The sequence below is a fragment of the Corvus moneduloides genome, chromosome 4 (assembly GCF_009650955.1).
Source record: "Corvus moneduloides isolate bCorMon1 chromosome 4, bCorMon1.pri, whole genome shotgun sequence".
In the NCBI taxonomy this organism is placed as follows: Eukaryota; Metazoa; Chordata; class Aves; order Passeriformes; family Corvidae; genus Corvus; species Corvus moneduloides.
The window spans coordinates 46,769,783-46,785,554 of NC_045479.1; the positions used below are offsets into that span (position 1 = coordinate 46,769,783).

The window sequence follows — 15,772 nt, forward strand, 5'->3', positions numbered from 1 at the left end:
CGCCGCGGGTGCGACCTCCCGCGTGCACCGCATCACGTGGGCCCGGGCGGCCAATGGCGCAGCGCTTCGTGTAGGAAGCGCGGGGGGCCGGACTGCGCGAGCGCCGGGCGCGGGCGGGTGGCGGCGGCGCTGAGGGGCGGCGGGGCTGGCGCTGAGGTGGGGACGGCGGAGAAGGACCGGGGCCGCTGGGTGAGGGTTCGGGGGAAGTGGAGGGTTGCTGAAGTGGGTGAAGCGAAGCTGAACGCGGAGGGGTGGGGGAGGTCGCGGGGGCGCTTGGAAGCTTGGGGGCAGCGTGGGAAACTGGGGGTGGAGGGTGGGGCGGGGGGCACTGGGGCTCGGTCCGGGGAATTTATTTGGAATTTGGGCGTCTCTGGGCCAGGCTGCGGTGGTGTTTCCGAGCCTAGCCGTTCTTGAGGTGGGACGGCGTCGCTCAGTGTGGCTGTTCGCGGTTGCCCAGCTCTGGCCCGGCCCCGCCCTATGGTGCAGTCCGGCTCCAGGCAGGTCTTCAGGGGTCTGGATAGGCAGGGCGATGCCAGGATGACTCCTTCGTTTCCATGTGCTCCAGGGCAAGATTCAGGAACCTTCTCCTGTATTTGCTTTCGAGTCAGTGTAGGAGAGGCCAAGACAAGTACAAGTCCCTCAGTTTGACAGACTTGCCTGTTAGCTTCTTGCGGACTGGGAGACTTGCTTGTTCATCGGATTAGTCGTGATAAGAGAAGCAAGGGAAGACTTTGGTAACTTTATTACTATTAGTAAATTGTTTGCAGAAATAATTATAGGACGTGAACATTCCACAGGTTAGTGTATAGCAGTTCTGTAATCAGAGCAGTAGCAGAACAGTAGTGATACCGTGGGTTCTCTGAGTATGTGAGACTTTGAATATAAGCATTTATCCAAGATTTTGGTTAATTACTTTCAAAGAAGGATGGAATTAGGGTATTTATATTACAAGGTGAAGTAGCTTCTTATTTTCTGTATGTGACAGATTTTATTCTAGGTACATCATCCTCAAACATCCCTTCATTGAGCAGCTATTGATAAGTGTTCATAAACTGTTGAAGAATTGATTGTTATCACCTCTGCAGTACTTGGGATAAACATCAGACAGTGCACTTTTTGTCCGAAGGTGAATAGTAGTTGAGATCTGTAACTGCTCACCCAACAGAGTTAAATCGTTATTATGTGGCATAAGGTCTCTAACATTATTGACAGATGTACCTATATAAAGTGTAGCTCTTCAAAATTATTGGAAGAATTCTGGAATGTGGTTTAAGTAGCTGCTACAGTGCAAAGCCTGGAAAGTGCAGCTTACCTGTCTCTTTTTGATTGAGAAACCGAGGGTGAAGAGACACAAGTAAAATAAGTATTTAAAAGAGACTTTATTTTGAAAAGGATTGTAAAAATAGTTAGGATGTGTGTAGTTCTTAGTGCCCAAGTTGTAAAATTTCAGGTTAGTGAAGTGGTGAGAGAGGATATGTGAGAAAATCTTGTACTAAAAATATGTCTGATATCGTGCATGAAGAATACTGGAAAGAACTGTGCATTTGGTATCTAAGTGCGCTGATCAAAATACAATTTGTTTCAACTGCTGCCCCTTAACACTTGATATCATGCAGGCTGCTGGCCAAATAAATGCTTAAGAGGGCATGGGTAGATTAATCTCGCAAGCCTTTTGCTCTTGGTTCACAGCATTCATTTACCTATTAGAAACTGTATTCTTTTTTCCATTTTTGGTTCTTGCATTTTTATTTTGTTTAGAGGATATTGATTTTCAGGTAAATGCTTAATTTTCTTATGTATCAGATATTCAAAGGTTTTGCATTCTGCCTGACAAATATTGGGTCCCATGCTGGCTAGTAGAAGTATTTTAACTTTAATGGTGCTCAGACTGTAAATTTATTTATTCAACTTTCAGGAAAGTAACACCAGTTATCTCTGAGTTGTTCTTATGTTACATTCAAATCAGTGTAATCTGGTGGGGGGGGACATGTTATGTCTGGAGTGTTCAGGGCCTTGTTGTACATCCTTCTGGTCAGGTGTCAGCCAGCATTCTGTCCTGTAACATTTGCCTTTCTGCAGTCTGTGTTTTAAATATGATATGCACAGGCATATTATCTGCTCTCACCTTCTAGTAGGCACAGCTCACCCCGTCCTTCATGCAAATCATGAGACATCATGTGGCTATGTGGAACTGTTTTTTTAAATCATTTATATATGCCACAGTTTTTCCCTAAGTTCTCCCATAGTTGTTTCAAAATACGTCTTTTTGACAGATGCATTGTTGAAAAAAAGTTAAAGCTTTTAATTATTGTTGAAGCTGCTTGTCTTTTATAAAATACTTTTCTTTTGCCTTTAGTTCTGACACTGAGGGTTTCATATGTAAACCTTTCTATGCAGTGGTATTTATTAGATGAATTATTTGATATCAAAGAAATGGTAGGTGTTTTTCTTTATAATGCAATCTGATATGCAGATGAGCTAAGCCAGCCCATTGTTAAATAAAGGAAAATGTGCTTTACTTGTCTGAACTCTGGAAATGAATGATTTACTCTTTATCATGTTCACCTTAGGTTGGTTAAATGAGCTGAAGCTGAGCACGAGTGTCTGATAGTCTTGTCTTCCTGCGCCTCACAGTCATCTCTAGGCCAGTTGTGTTTTCAGGCTCCTATTGTTGCACCAGCTAATCAGTGAATTGGTCTTCCAGTAGAGAGTCAGTTTTTGCAGCCTGTGCTTAATTTAGAGTTGCTGTGTTTATGGTCCTAGAACTCAAGGATTAATGTGAAGCTAGTTCAGCTATGGCAGCATGAAATGTTTGATGCAATGAAATATGCTGTGTATTTACTTTCACAGCTTTGTATGACAATGATCAGTTAAGTGTAAAACAAAGATGAACACTAAAGTGGTTGTTACGCATGTGAAAAGTGAATCTGCAGTATTTTCACTTACATATTCTGTGAATATGAAAATAGCGTAATGGAGTTTGACGCGTGAAAAACAGTGCGCTTACAAGTCTGTCGTTGACTCCTGAAACATACTGGTCTTCCTCTGTCAGCTTACAGTTGTAACTAAGTTGTCGTGGAATGTAAAATAACTTGTTCTTCAAGTATATTTCCTTTTCTTTTTAGGAACTGGAGAAATGGCCACTACACAATCTGTCTTCACATTTGCTCTCTGCATTTTAATGATAACTGAATTAATACTGGCTACAGAGAGCTATTATGATATCTTAGGAGTTCCAAAAAATGCGTCTGACCGCCAGATTAAGAAGGCATTTCACAAGCTGGCTATGAAATACCACCCAGACAAAAATAAGAGTCCTGGTGCAGAAGCAAAATTTAGAGAAATTGCGGAAGGTAATATACACTAACTTTTGTCTTAATAATTTGATACATGTCTTTTATCTATGACCTAAGTGCATTCTGTTTTTACTCAATAAGAGGTATAAAGGTGTTTTTTTTTCTTAATTCTACTTATGTGCTGTCAAATGTCCAGCATCAAAATCTGACTTGTTTCTGTGTTCTTGCACATAGGAAGGCCTTTTACACAGTTGCATTTCTGCTTATTAGGCTTTTGGCATATTCCTGTTCTCACAAAAAATACTGGGTGGTAGGACAACTTTAGCCCTAGGAGGTTAATTGTTACGTTTTGATCTGTTTCATAAGATCCAGCTCAGGATTACTACTAGGGTATCAGGAGGGCATAACAGGAACCTTGCAGTAACTATGGGGAGATTATAAAAAAGCACGCAGCAGGGTGCTTCAGTGGTTCATGATGGGAATACAACAGACAACAGGTGCAAGAGGTTCAGGGTGGTTGTAAGGAAAAACTTTTTCACCTTGAGGATAATGGCTGGATTTGATGGTCTCAGAGATCTTTCCCAGTCTTAACAATTCTGTGATTCTATTCTACAGGCCAGTGTTAGAACAGATTGCTTAGAGAGGTTGTGCAGTCTCCAACCTTGGAGATGTTTCAAGAATGACTGGGTAAAGCTCTGACCAACCTAGTCTGATCTCATAACTGACCCTACCTTGAGCAGGAGATTAGAGTAGAGACTGAGGTCATGTCTAACTTGAACTATCCTGTGATCCTATGAATACATCACTTATAAGTATTTTGTGATAAAATGGTGCAAGTGGATAATCAAAACCAGAAAGACTCACTGAAAAATAAGGTATACCCGCTTCTATTCCCTGTAGACTCAGGTGTAACATCCATCTATTTGTGTAGTTCTCCTAGCTAAGCTAATATGGGATTTCTGGCTTTTACCTTCTTGTCTGCAGAAGAGTTATTTTGAAGGAAAGGTAGTTAGTAATATAATGAAAGGGAGGGACAGTCTTGTTAGATACTGCAATTCTTAGCACCTACTGCAGGAGGAATTAGGAACTCTAAGTGTTGAATTATATAGAATAATTACAAGTCTTTAACAGGTATGAAAATGAGTTTTTAAAATACTTAGTTATCAGAATGGGTATATTATCTATCAGAGTTTCTGCCTTGGAACACCAGTAGCTGTAGTTCTAGACCAAAGATTGGAGGGAAATCTAATTTCATTTTGTGTATATCCAGTCACAAAATCTAGGTTTATTGCTGAACTTCCGAAAAATTGAGAATTGGCACATAGTGAAATTTCATTCCCTTTATCTGCTCGATGTTTATCTTGTTGCTTGGTTGTAACTGGTGTAGCTAGAACTTGCTGGCTGGCTGGCAAGTAGCTTTGCAGACATTGCCCTGTGTTCCTGTTACAGGAGTGCAGCAGATCCTTTGTCTGGTTAGGTAGAAATCCTAACTCATCCTTCTTCCTTCAGGCTTTCTGATGACCACCTCTCATCGTTATTTTCTTTCAGATCTAAACACTAATATTTAGTGGTAGTTGAACTGTGTTCTATTACATGTAATCTGTCCTCATAATATAGCTGTGTTTATTATTGTAAATAACTATGTTGAAGCATTTTATTTTAGTTTGGAGAAAGGTAAATAAATGTTGAGCTTGATTGGGCTTGAATCTTGAATGAAAGTCTTGCTGGAAATTTGTCTGGTTAAGGAAGAGTGGGAGAGAAAGCTGCTATTCTTTGTGTATTGTTTTCTTTTTTTCTGTTTTTTTAAATGGAAATGAGCTGTAACTTTTTTTTTTTTTTTTTTTTTAAACATAAATAGCATACGAAACATTATCAGATGAGAATAAACGAAGAGAATATGATCAGTTTGGCCGTCATGGAGGACAAGGAAGTAATGGAAGCCCATTCCACCAGTCATTTAATTTCAACTTTGATGATCTGTTCAAAGACTTTGACCTATTTAGTCAAAACTCCCGGTCAAAAAAGCACTTTGAAAATCAATTCCGAAGTCATCGGGAGGCTCATAATCGGCAAAGACGTTCTTTCCAAGAGTTTTCTTTTGGAGGTGGACTGTTTGATGATGTGTTTGAAAATATGGAAAAAATGTTTTCATTCAGTGACTTTGAAAATGCACACAGACATGCGATGCGAACTGATGCCAGGTTTCATGGATCCAGCAAGCACTGCAGGACTGTCACTCAGAGACGAGGAAACATGGTTACCACATATACTGACTGTTCTGGACAATAATGTTTCCTTTCCTCTAAACTTCTCTTCTTTTCTTCTTTTCTCAACATCTTCATAATCTTTCTTGGTTTTGTGCTAACATGGAAGAAATTCTCTGAACTGTATTTTCTAAAAAACACTTAAACTACTATAAAGAAGTTGTAGATGAAACTAATCTTCAGAATAGAAACAACATGCTGTTGGGAAGTAAACGTGTCAACAACTACTTAGAATGGGAGAGAAATAATCTCGTGTGGCAGAAAAAATTATATATATTTCAGTGTAGTGAACACTTTCCCTAAATTTGAATACAAGATATATATATTTTCATTTCAGAAATGTAATATAATTTTTTTCATATATGCCAGTTCAGGACTGATTGAATTACTGGTGTGTGGATTGAAGCAGAGGAGATACTTTAATTTTGAAGTGCTGCTTTTCTTTTAATTGTGTCTTTCCAAGTTTGCACTTGCAGTTTTTACCTGATACAGATTTACTGTGCAAATTAGATAATTTACAAAAATTAGCAGCAGAAATAGGACTTGCCTGGGTCTTTGTTACTCTCTCTAGCACTGCAAAAGTATTAGTAAAACCCTTACTTTTTGAAGTTGGAAAATAATAGGAGGGAATATGTTAAGATTGTGAGTGATGTAGGAATTAGTTTTATTTCTGACTAGCCTTTCATTGGCCTGAAAAGATCTGAGGATTTGAATAACCCTTGACTTATTTATGGGATATAGGGATATTTGTATATGTAAGTGTGTGTGCACACAAAGTTTTTGTTTTGGTTTTTTTCCCCTCCTTCCACAATACAAATATCTGTCTTACAAGGTTTGGAAGAGCGCACCCAAAACACTCTTGTTTGATGCTTATTATATTACCATGTGTGCAGTGTACTTTTTCTAACTCACTTTATTGAACTAAAATACCCCTCTGAGATCTTAGGAACTTTGATAAGATAAGCTTGCCTACAGATTCGTGGATCTTCCTGAAAGGGTCTGAGTAGAAGATACAGTGTTTAGATTGACAGATGTATTACTGTCAGCAGGAATTTTTCAGCGTTGTGATTTGAAAGGTAAATTCTTAGCCTAATTACAGAGTAAGAGTGAAAATTACAATCCTTGTAGTCATCCAATGCCTTGTGAGGCTGGAAACTGCTAATAAGGACAGTGCAAATGGGTATTGATTTTAGCACCGTGGAAACCCACAACCAGTGTAAACTATTTAAAACTAAAAAGAAAGAAAAAAACTTCAGAAAATGCCCCACAGCAAAACCCCCAAATACTTTGGCTAATGTCAATCAAAAAGTTCTGTTGTAACTCTTTTAACTAGTAATATAGATTCAGTATGTTAAATTGGCTGTCCCTCTAGAATTGTAAGGTAAGATTTTACCTTTCAGGTTGATTGCTTGAGCAAAATAAGCATTTTAACTAGCAGTGTTCTAAATAGGCTTTGAGTTCCTAAAATCTTTCTTAGGAGATTTAACCCTTTGCTTCTTGGATGGGTATTGAAAGCTGCCTGTTTGCTAAGGAACTTTAGCCTTCCTCTCAAGGGTACGTATTACTGCTTGTTCAGTTTTCATTGGCTAATCCTTGGACTGTATAGTTGCGTTATATTAAATGCTTTTCCATGTTCTTCTTTATTTATTAATAGACTAATACCTCATATATGGTCTTTATAAAAAGCCAGTAATTTGTGCAACATTATCGGAATGTGCAATATTCTTATAGTAGGAAAAGTGCTGGATTGAGTGTGTTTGTTTTTTCACCCTTTTTCTCTGTAAGTAGATTTTTGTTTCTTCTGTCTAATTAATATATGATTCAAGCAAAAGTTGTACTTCATGTAGATTTCTGCATTTATTTTCTTTAACAGACACCATTAGTCCTGTGCATGAATCAAACTATCTGCCCAATTCATAGCATATGGGCATCCAAGTGAACAAATTATTAACTTACAGTTATGAATTATTTTCACAAATATTAAGTATTACACATGAGAGTATTTGTGAATGTCCTTTAGTGGGAGGCAATTGCAGAAGTGGGATGCAAAGGTAAAATATTAATGTCTTTCTTAGTCTAGTGAATATTTTCTTTATTAAAAAATATAAATTGGAAACAGTAGAATGAGCAATTCACTTAGGTCCCTTCCCTAACTCTGAATTAGAGGAATGAAAGCTAAAATGAGCACTGTAAATTGTAGGAAACAAATTTCACCTCAAAAACTAAAGTCATTTAAATGACTGTGTAAGTTCACAATCTTTTGAGCTAAACTTCTAGGTGAAAATAAAGGTCCTAGCTGCTTCTAGGCTAGTTTCCCCTCTTTAAGAATGCTCTGAACTTAGTACAAAGTGTACTCATTTTCCTGATCTCTTTTAAGTGTAAGTATGAAACTGATAATAAAACCAATAGTGTTACTAGTTTTTTTTGGCTGATACACCTTAAAAAGACTTCTGCCTAGTCTATTTTAACTTGATTCCATATTATTTCTCTTAATTACTTGTCATGGGAAAAATAGCAAATGCTTCCCATTATTTCTGTGGCTTCTCCAAGTCACCTTTCTGCTTGTTTTTGTTGTTGATCCACAAAGGAAAGCTTGTCATGAGTATTGCAGAAACCAGTGTGTAGCTGTTCCTGTGATTTTTCTATGATGGGTTTGCTTTGAATAGACTTTAGTTGGGGAAATTCGGGCAGGCTTTCCTCAGCCAAGAGTCTTCACTTTCATGGCCCTCAGAACACAAGCTTGCAAAACATGATGTGCTTCTCACTTATTTGGAGCTCTTGCACATTCTTTCCCTATTTATAGTGGTTGCTTCATGGCATGCTCTCCAGCGGAAGTCCTGGTATAACCTTATGACACCCCTCCCTGACTTCAGAGTTTCTTAAGTGCCATCTTTTATCTCTCATTAAATCTTTTTTGTTAGATAAGGGTGAAAAATAAAATCCTGAACAATTTTTTGAGAGTCATTTTTGTATATGTAACTCCAAATGATTTAGTTTGTTAAATTACCAAAAAAGTGGGGTTTTCATGTTTGTTTTTTTCCCATTATACTTTTGAAACACAGTATCTAGTGGAGGTAAAAGTACTGTAAGTTAATTAGAGTCTCATTACATTAAACATGTGAAAATTAATGGTGTGATGTGTCTTTTTTGGGGGTTTTTCCTTCAAGATACAGAGGGGAAACCAAATTGAAGTGGTTTATGTGGTGCTTGTTTTATGGAACGTTTTGACCACTGAATTTTCCCTGAATGAGATGATGGGGTTGGCAGGGAGAAAAGAGTGGGGCTGAAAAAAATTTAGTCAATTTTATCTGTTTTGTATTTTTTTGGAGATGTTGGGAATGGCCTGGAGTTTAGGTATTGTGCCTTTTAAACGAAGCAGATGAAAAAGCCTGTGCAAAAGGACTTTTTTTCTGAGAGGCAGGGGGTGTAAGAGCTGAAAGCTTCTGCCTGGAGCTGATGGGTCACTGCCTGTGCTCTGCCCTCCTGAGGTGTGTGAGAGACTATGGCCAGCGCTTAGTGGCCTGGAGTGCCACACGCAATCAGGTTCTGAAGCCAAGGTCAGGGTGCTGTTACGCTGATTCACAAGGCTGTGCTTGAAAGTTCTTGTTTTCTGGGTCTGATCTTTAAAAAGTGGAGGGTGTGAAAATTTTGGGATTTGGTTTGTCTCATCTGGCAATTTAGAATCATCTTTCTTGGACCCCAAGCAAACTGGCGTCAATAACGCAAACCTAGATTTTGAGGACTAAATGTGTTGGCAACAATGTAAGATCTGCATTATATTTTTATGGTAGGAGTGTGGGGGTTTTTAAAATTATGTGTAAATTGACAACTCATTAGAAGTGTCTGTTGGACTTTAAAGCTGTGTGTAGAGTTTCTTGGCTGTGCCGTGTGTGGGGCTCCTTTCAGAATAAAATGCTGTTCAGAGGATTGTTTGGCTCTGGCAGCTGTTGTGGTTGAGCCCGACTCATTTGCCCTCGGATAGTGAGTGATTCACACAGCCTTGCTGCTGGCTTCTGTCCTGTGGGCACCTGTTCCTTCAGGAATGGGCAGAGACCAGCTCTGTAAGAGGCCACTTAGCAGTTGTGATACCAATTGACTGTCAGTCACTCCTGGTATAAATCTGAATCAATTCTAGGTTATGGCTGTGCTTCATCCGTGATTCCAGTTTGTTGTTTTGAAAAGTTTTTGAAAACAACAGACTTTTTCAAAATCAAACAAAAAATAAACCCAGTAATAAAAACAATACTAAAACCCAACAAAACTGCTTTGAAGTGATGTACTTCAATGCTTAAGTTTTATTTGGGGCATGTTGTCTGTTATGCAGTGGTGTGTGATACAACAGCACCTATTTTATGAACTACAGTAGCACTGAAATGAATGTTACTGCTTGTGTTGTTCCTGCTGAGGTTGCAGTTGCACCAAAAGGTGGTGTGGAGGTGCTCAGGTCCCTAGGGGTGGCTGCAGGATTCTGCCAAGGCTCTGAGACGCCAGCTGGAGAGATGGTAGACTGTCTTGTCCAAATAGTTGTTCTGGGACAGTCCACCAAGGAATGAATGTGCCCCTGGTTATCAACGTATCTTTTTTGTATGTGTGCGTGGAGGTGGTTGTGCTGGGAGTTGTGTTGACTTGTGTTGCTGGTCTGTTGAGAATCTGAGTTGTGTGTTTCTCTAGGCTGGCAAAAACTGATGCACATCTCAAAGGCATCCATGAGGGGAGAGATGGGTCTGATGCATCTTTGCTCAGCCTGACACCTGAGCTCCAGCCATAGGCAACTGGGAAGGGGTGCTGGCAATTGGCTCAGTGGCGCTGGTGCGGTGGAACTATTGACCCCTGTTCATCAGTGGTGTTGGTATCTAGCTCTGTCAATAGCTTAAATCATGAACCTGTCTTAGGTGGGGCTGTAATGTCTCATATATTAAGCTGAAGAATTCTGGCCGGTGTACATATGGTAGCCAGAAGCACAAGCAGAGACTATTACTCCAGATAGTTGTGCTGGATTTAGAGGAAACAGGAAACAGAAGTGCAGAATATTGAGTAATATACATCAAGGGACCCTGGGGCTATACCTGTGTTGCTGTCTTCTGAAGATTTTTCTAATTCCATATTGAATGCTCTTGTTAAGCAGCACTTCTTACTAAAATTTTATCTAGATATGAGAAAGAAAATGAATTTTTAGTGGTTACTTGTTGGATGTTACTGCCTTAATCTCTTCATCTCCCACAGACATGGAAGTGAGTGTGAAATAGGAAAGATGAAGTAAACTCTCTGGAGGTTGCATTAGACTTTAATTCATTTTACCTTAGCACTTGGAACTTGCAAGATTTTTAGCCTTCAATATGCAGGATTTTAGGTAGTGATCTAATGATAAGTTGTGTATTATGCCCACATGGCAGGAGTAACATTCCTGTCTCTTCTGCTGTGCAACAACAGGCACTTATGGGAACTCAAAAAGTGGAGCTGAAGTGCCTGTGCTGTGGCAGTGTTTGTCAGACGCCACCTGGCTGAAGCGGAGGAATCCATTGCAGCACCATGATCGTTAATGCTGAGCATGCAGAGCTCCAGCTGAGGGAGATGGTATTCTCTTTGCCCAAATTCCTTTATGAATCCCAACAATTAATTTGATTGAGTCTTTCTGCTGTAATATGTAAAGTTTTGCATTGAAAGTTGTTTTAAAATAACATGGATATTCAGCCTGTCAGGCCACCAATGCCTGCTTGGGTGGGTGGTTCTGCCAACTCTTGGTAGCTCAAACTTGGAGACAGGTGGGGAGGCAGGGCAGCGGGAGGGCTTGGACTGTTACTGGGAGCAGAGGGCAGATGTTATCACTTGTGTACAAATAAATTAAATCATTACCTGTGCAGAAGGAGCATAAATATAGCTTGCTTCTACTAGGAGCTGAATGCAGAGCTTGTGGATTGTTGGTAAAAACGTTGTTACTATCAACAACACATACTGTCTTTACCTCTTCTTACACCCTCCTTCCCTCTGGTTTTTTTTTTTGCTTTTGATGATGGATGACTCTGCTCCAGTTGTTCTATTTTCTCCATTTGGCAGTGGCTGTAGTAGTTCTGTTTCTACTTGCTTTGCAGGTTCCTGTCAATTGACTTTAGTCTGTATATATGAAACCTATTTTGCAATCCAATTTAAATGAGTTTAGTTTTTCTTTTAACAGTGCAAACCATTTCAATGCAACCATATTTCCTCCTGTCTGTCTTTCCTCCTATCCTTTTGAGTTAGCTACATGTACAGCATGAGGTTTTGTACTGGTTTTCTGCTTTTATTCTGTCTGTGGGAGGACAAATGATACCTAATCTTGCATAAAGTGAGACAGGTGCTGACAGATGATATCTTATATAAAATCTGCTGTTATAAATTTAACCTACAAATGTTTTTGGAAAAAAATATCACTGGCAGAATAAGTTGGTCTAATCAGCACTTTGCATGATAACCTTGAAGCTTAAAGATGAAACAAACCTGAAACCCCCCAAACCAAACCCAAAACCACTACCTGAGTGAGTGTGAAGATTAACCTGAGCAGGGTAACTATTATACAAAATTTCTTCTGTATTGAGGGAAACAGAATTTTTGACACATGATAAATATCTGGAAGAGATACTGGAAGGAAGTGGCTGGAGCACATAGACCTCCACAGGTAGATTTATGCTTGCTAAAATAAAAAGATTTATTTCAACTTATGAGCACCTAGTAAAATCAACATAGGGCACTCCATGAAGTTATCCCCTTGTCAGCCGAGTATTATTTACACTTTCTAAGTGCTGTTTTGCATCTGCCCAGATTCAATGTGTTTGTATCAGCTTATGTGTCCTTCACTGGCTGTGTGAGTGCAAGGAGTTATCATGAGTTATTGCTGCTTAGACCCACAGTAACTTATTGCATGCTCATAATTCCGTCACGCATTTGAGCCCTGACCTGAGTTATCCATGGTTACATAAATAATCTGAGATAGAGCCACAAGGAGAGGCCAGGTTTCTTGACTCCTGACATTGTACTCTTATCATGAAGCTTTTCTGACTCTATTCAATCAGGTCCTGCCTCCTGAACCAGGTGTCAAATTAACAGACTGCTTCAGGTAATGTTTTTGGCTGTGTTACAAAACATGTCCTGTGTACGAGGTGCTTCTATTGAAACATTTTTCTTCTGTTGTGATGAAGGTGGATCAGGAACTACCCCTGTTTTATGCTGAAAATAATGTATTTTTTTCATGTGTGGATCTTTGATGAAGAAGACATAGGTAGTTATTTTCACATCTGTGGATTTACAGTAATTTAATTGGTCTGTGTACTAGGGAGAATGTGGATGGGATAAATTGCAGGCTCAAAAAGACTGTATTTGAAAAGGGTGGGTTGTGCCATAAAGAATGGGTAAGTATGGAGAATGGGCAACTTGTCACGGAGCATCACAGCTGCCCAATAAGTGGTCTTGATCTTCCAAGGAGAGTGCATTTGAAAGAGGGGATATGACTGCATTATTGCATTTATCTGCTGCGGGAGTCATGTGGATACACATTATTTATGCCTGTATGTACCATTTCCACTAGATGGCTGTCACTTCACACTGACTTAAGTACTGTAAAATAACAGCTGTCACACCTCATGAGACCCACAGTCTATTCTAACAATATCATAAATCTGTTTACTTGCTGTCCATGAAGCCTAAGAACTACAGAAATGCTACATGGCACCGCAGTACTCCCGTGTGAAATAAGCAATAAGCCATCTTTAGTGCATTTTTTTTTAAGCCATGCAATTCTTTTCAAGGCAAGCAAATATGCACGTGAGGCTCAGAAAATGTATTAGTCACTTAACACAGTCTAGAAATACAGGCTTGTTTCTGCTGTACATGCCTAAAGGTTTTACTCTGTTTCAAGCTGATATGTACAGGAGAGGTGATTCTGACCAGAAAATTGTCTTTTTTTTTGTTTTGTTCATTTTTTAAAAATAAATTCTATGACAGCCTGATCTTTCTGTAGAGACTGTGTTTTTTCTTGCTGAAACTGTTACAAAGAACTGCTGTAAGAGGGGAAGAAAGTAACTTCTGAAATTTTGTTAGATTAAAAATGTGAAAGAACAGGTATAAGGGTCATCTCTTCACACTTACTGTATAAGTAAATTAGCAGTATCAATGAATATTGTTACTTCCAGTGAAGCTTGGATGATTGAACAATAAAGTGGCAAGTGGAGATCAAAGTAGATGAATGTAAGGTGATTTTCATGGGGTAAAATGAAAATTAGTGAGTCTAGATTTGATGGTCACTTAGCAAGACATCAGCTCTGTGTCTGGGAGAAATGAGCAAAGAAAACCAGATTTTAGGAACTAGAAAATAATGAAGATAACCTAGTTATGCCACCATATAAATCCATGGTTTACCTAACACTTGCCTCTGGTCAGTTCTGATCCCCTGATCTTCAAGACATGTTAAAACTGGAAGGCATTTGGAAAATGGCTGCAGGGATACTTAGATGGAAGAAAGGTTTGCATTTGAGGTTTGACTGAGCAGATTAGCTTTCTTCAGCCTTGACTGAAGTGGCCATGAGGTATATGCACAAGCCTTGTCAGTGGTAATGAGGTCATGGGTAGGGATTGACTGTTCATAGTCTTTTTGGGCTACAAGGACCAGTCAGTTCCAAGAAAGTAAAGAAAACAAACAGTTCTTCATGCAAGAGATACTAGATTTACAGAATTTGCAAAAAAATAGGGTGATGACAAGACTCATATGAGAGAGGTTCAAGTCGAAACTGGGCAAATCTTGGAAGAGTTTTCTATTGGGGTTTAATAATCTCTTCAAACTCAGGAATTTGCTGAGCAGAAAATATTTGGAGCTAAGGGGAGTAAAAGGGAAAAACAGCAAATGTGCTTACTCTGTGCTAACCTTCCAAGGGGTTTACTAGTGGAACAGTCGAAGAAAGAGTATTAGACTTGAAAGACCTTTGGTTTGAGCTAGTGCAGCCATTCAGATGTTTTAAGACTGTTAAAATACCATACTATATTTATATTTGTTAATCATTTTGTTGGGTTTTTTTGTACTCACCTTCCAGATTGTTAGTAAGCCACCTTCTAGCAAGTATAGTTTTACAGGTGCTTTCATGCTCAGCTTGATGTGATATCCTCTGGCAGATACAGCTGTCTGTCTTCTGTCTCTCTTTCAGTATTGTGGTTTTTCAGAACAAATTCTGACTACACACTTGCAGTTATTCATTAATGTTATTAATGTTATTTATTAGAAGAAAGAACTTTAATCTTGTTCTCTTTTTTCACCCATATTGGTAATTTCTTATAACTAAGGTACCATGCCTGGTCTTGTGACAGCTAGATTATAAAATCAATGGATAGCTGCAAGTTGCACAGTCTGAATTCTACAGGTTATAATTAAAGAGAAAAATTAAGGAATTTGATTGGGTTTAAAGAAAGGCAAATACATTTAAATGAACAGTGGAAGAATTTTCATTACTCATCATGGTTTTTTGCAGTCTGCTAGAAACTTGTATATGCAGGAGTATAGAAAATACGGAATGAGCTCACACACACACAGAGTGCCTTGTGCTGCTGCATGGTGGCTGTCAGGCCTCCCAGTTCTGTGCACCACTGTGCTCCGAGTCGCTGTCTCTGATGCCGCACTGTAAGCACAGATACAGCCGTGCATAGCTGTGAGATATGGAAGTGCTGTCAGATCAAAGGGTGTCCTGTCCCCTCAGCCGTCTGGAATTAGTGATTGTTTTGAAAGAGCAGCAGAGCAATGCTGAACTGAGTTCCCAGAGACACAGATATGTCCTAGTCTGGAAATGCTGGAACAGGGGTGGAGAAATCCCAGCTCCCAGCACAATAATGCCCTGACAGCAAGGATTTCTGATAGCACATTATTTTTCCCCTCAAGTTTCATTTACTTATCACAAGCTGCAATTGTAAGAAGTTAATGCTCCAGGCATAGGAGTGAAGTCAGTGTTTACCAACCCTGTAGGTAATGACATACTGGAAAGAATAGTTTTGCTTAGCACAGAACAGCACAGTGACTACAGTAGGCACCTAGAAGACAGGCAGCAAACTTTGCTTCAGATATGCAGACAACTCCAGGGGGAGGGTTCTTTGGAAGTTCATTCAGGGTTGCTATTGCTTGCTCTTTGCTACCTATTCAGAAGACTCTACCTCAAAATTGTCATCTGGACTAGGGGAGGAAAAAAATCCTCTGGAGGGGTT

The 15,772-nt window shown here is 39.4% G+C and overlaps 1 protein-coding gene across 2 annotated transcripts; it reads left to right on the forward strand.

The window, feature by feature from the left end:
* The first annotated feature begins 114 nt into the window (after positions 1 to 114).
* Positions 115 to 8,689, forward strand: DNAJB9 (DnaJ heat shock protein family (Hsp40) member B9). 2 transcript variants are annotated; one of them, XM_032106637.1, is made up of 3 exons: positions 115 to 189; positions 3,126 to 3,353; positions 5,155 to 8,689. In XM_032106637.1, the coding sequence occupies exons 2-3, from the start codon at positions 3,137 to 3,139 to the stop codon at positions 5,583 to 5,585; spliced, it is 648 nt and encodes a 215-aa protein (XP_031962528.1). In that variant the 5' UTR covers positions 115 to 189; positions 3,126 to 3,136; the 3' UTR covers positions 5,586 to 8,689. The 2 variants fall into 2 exon arrangements, with proteins under 2 accessions (XP_031962528.1, XP_031962529.1); XM_032106638.1 differs by having other exon boundaries at positions 138 to 156.
* The last annotated feature ends 7,083 nt before the right edge of the window (positions 8,690 to 15,772 follow it).

Coding starts and splice junctions, on each gene's coding strand:
- DNAJB9 (XM_032106637.1), top strand. CDS start 3,137: ATGGCCACTACACAATCTGTCTTCACATTTGCTCTCTGCATTTTAATG. Junction 3,354..5,154: donor ATTTAGAGAAATTGCGGAAG/GTAATATACACT, acceptor AAACATAAATAG/CATACGAAACATTATCAGAT.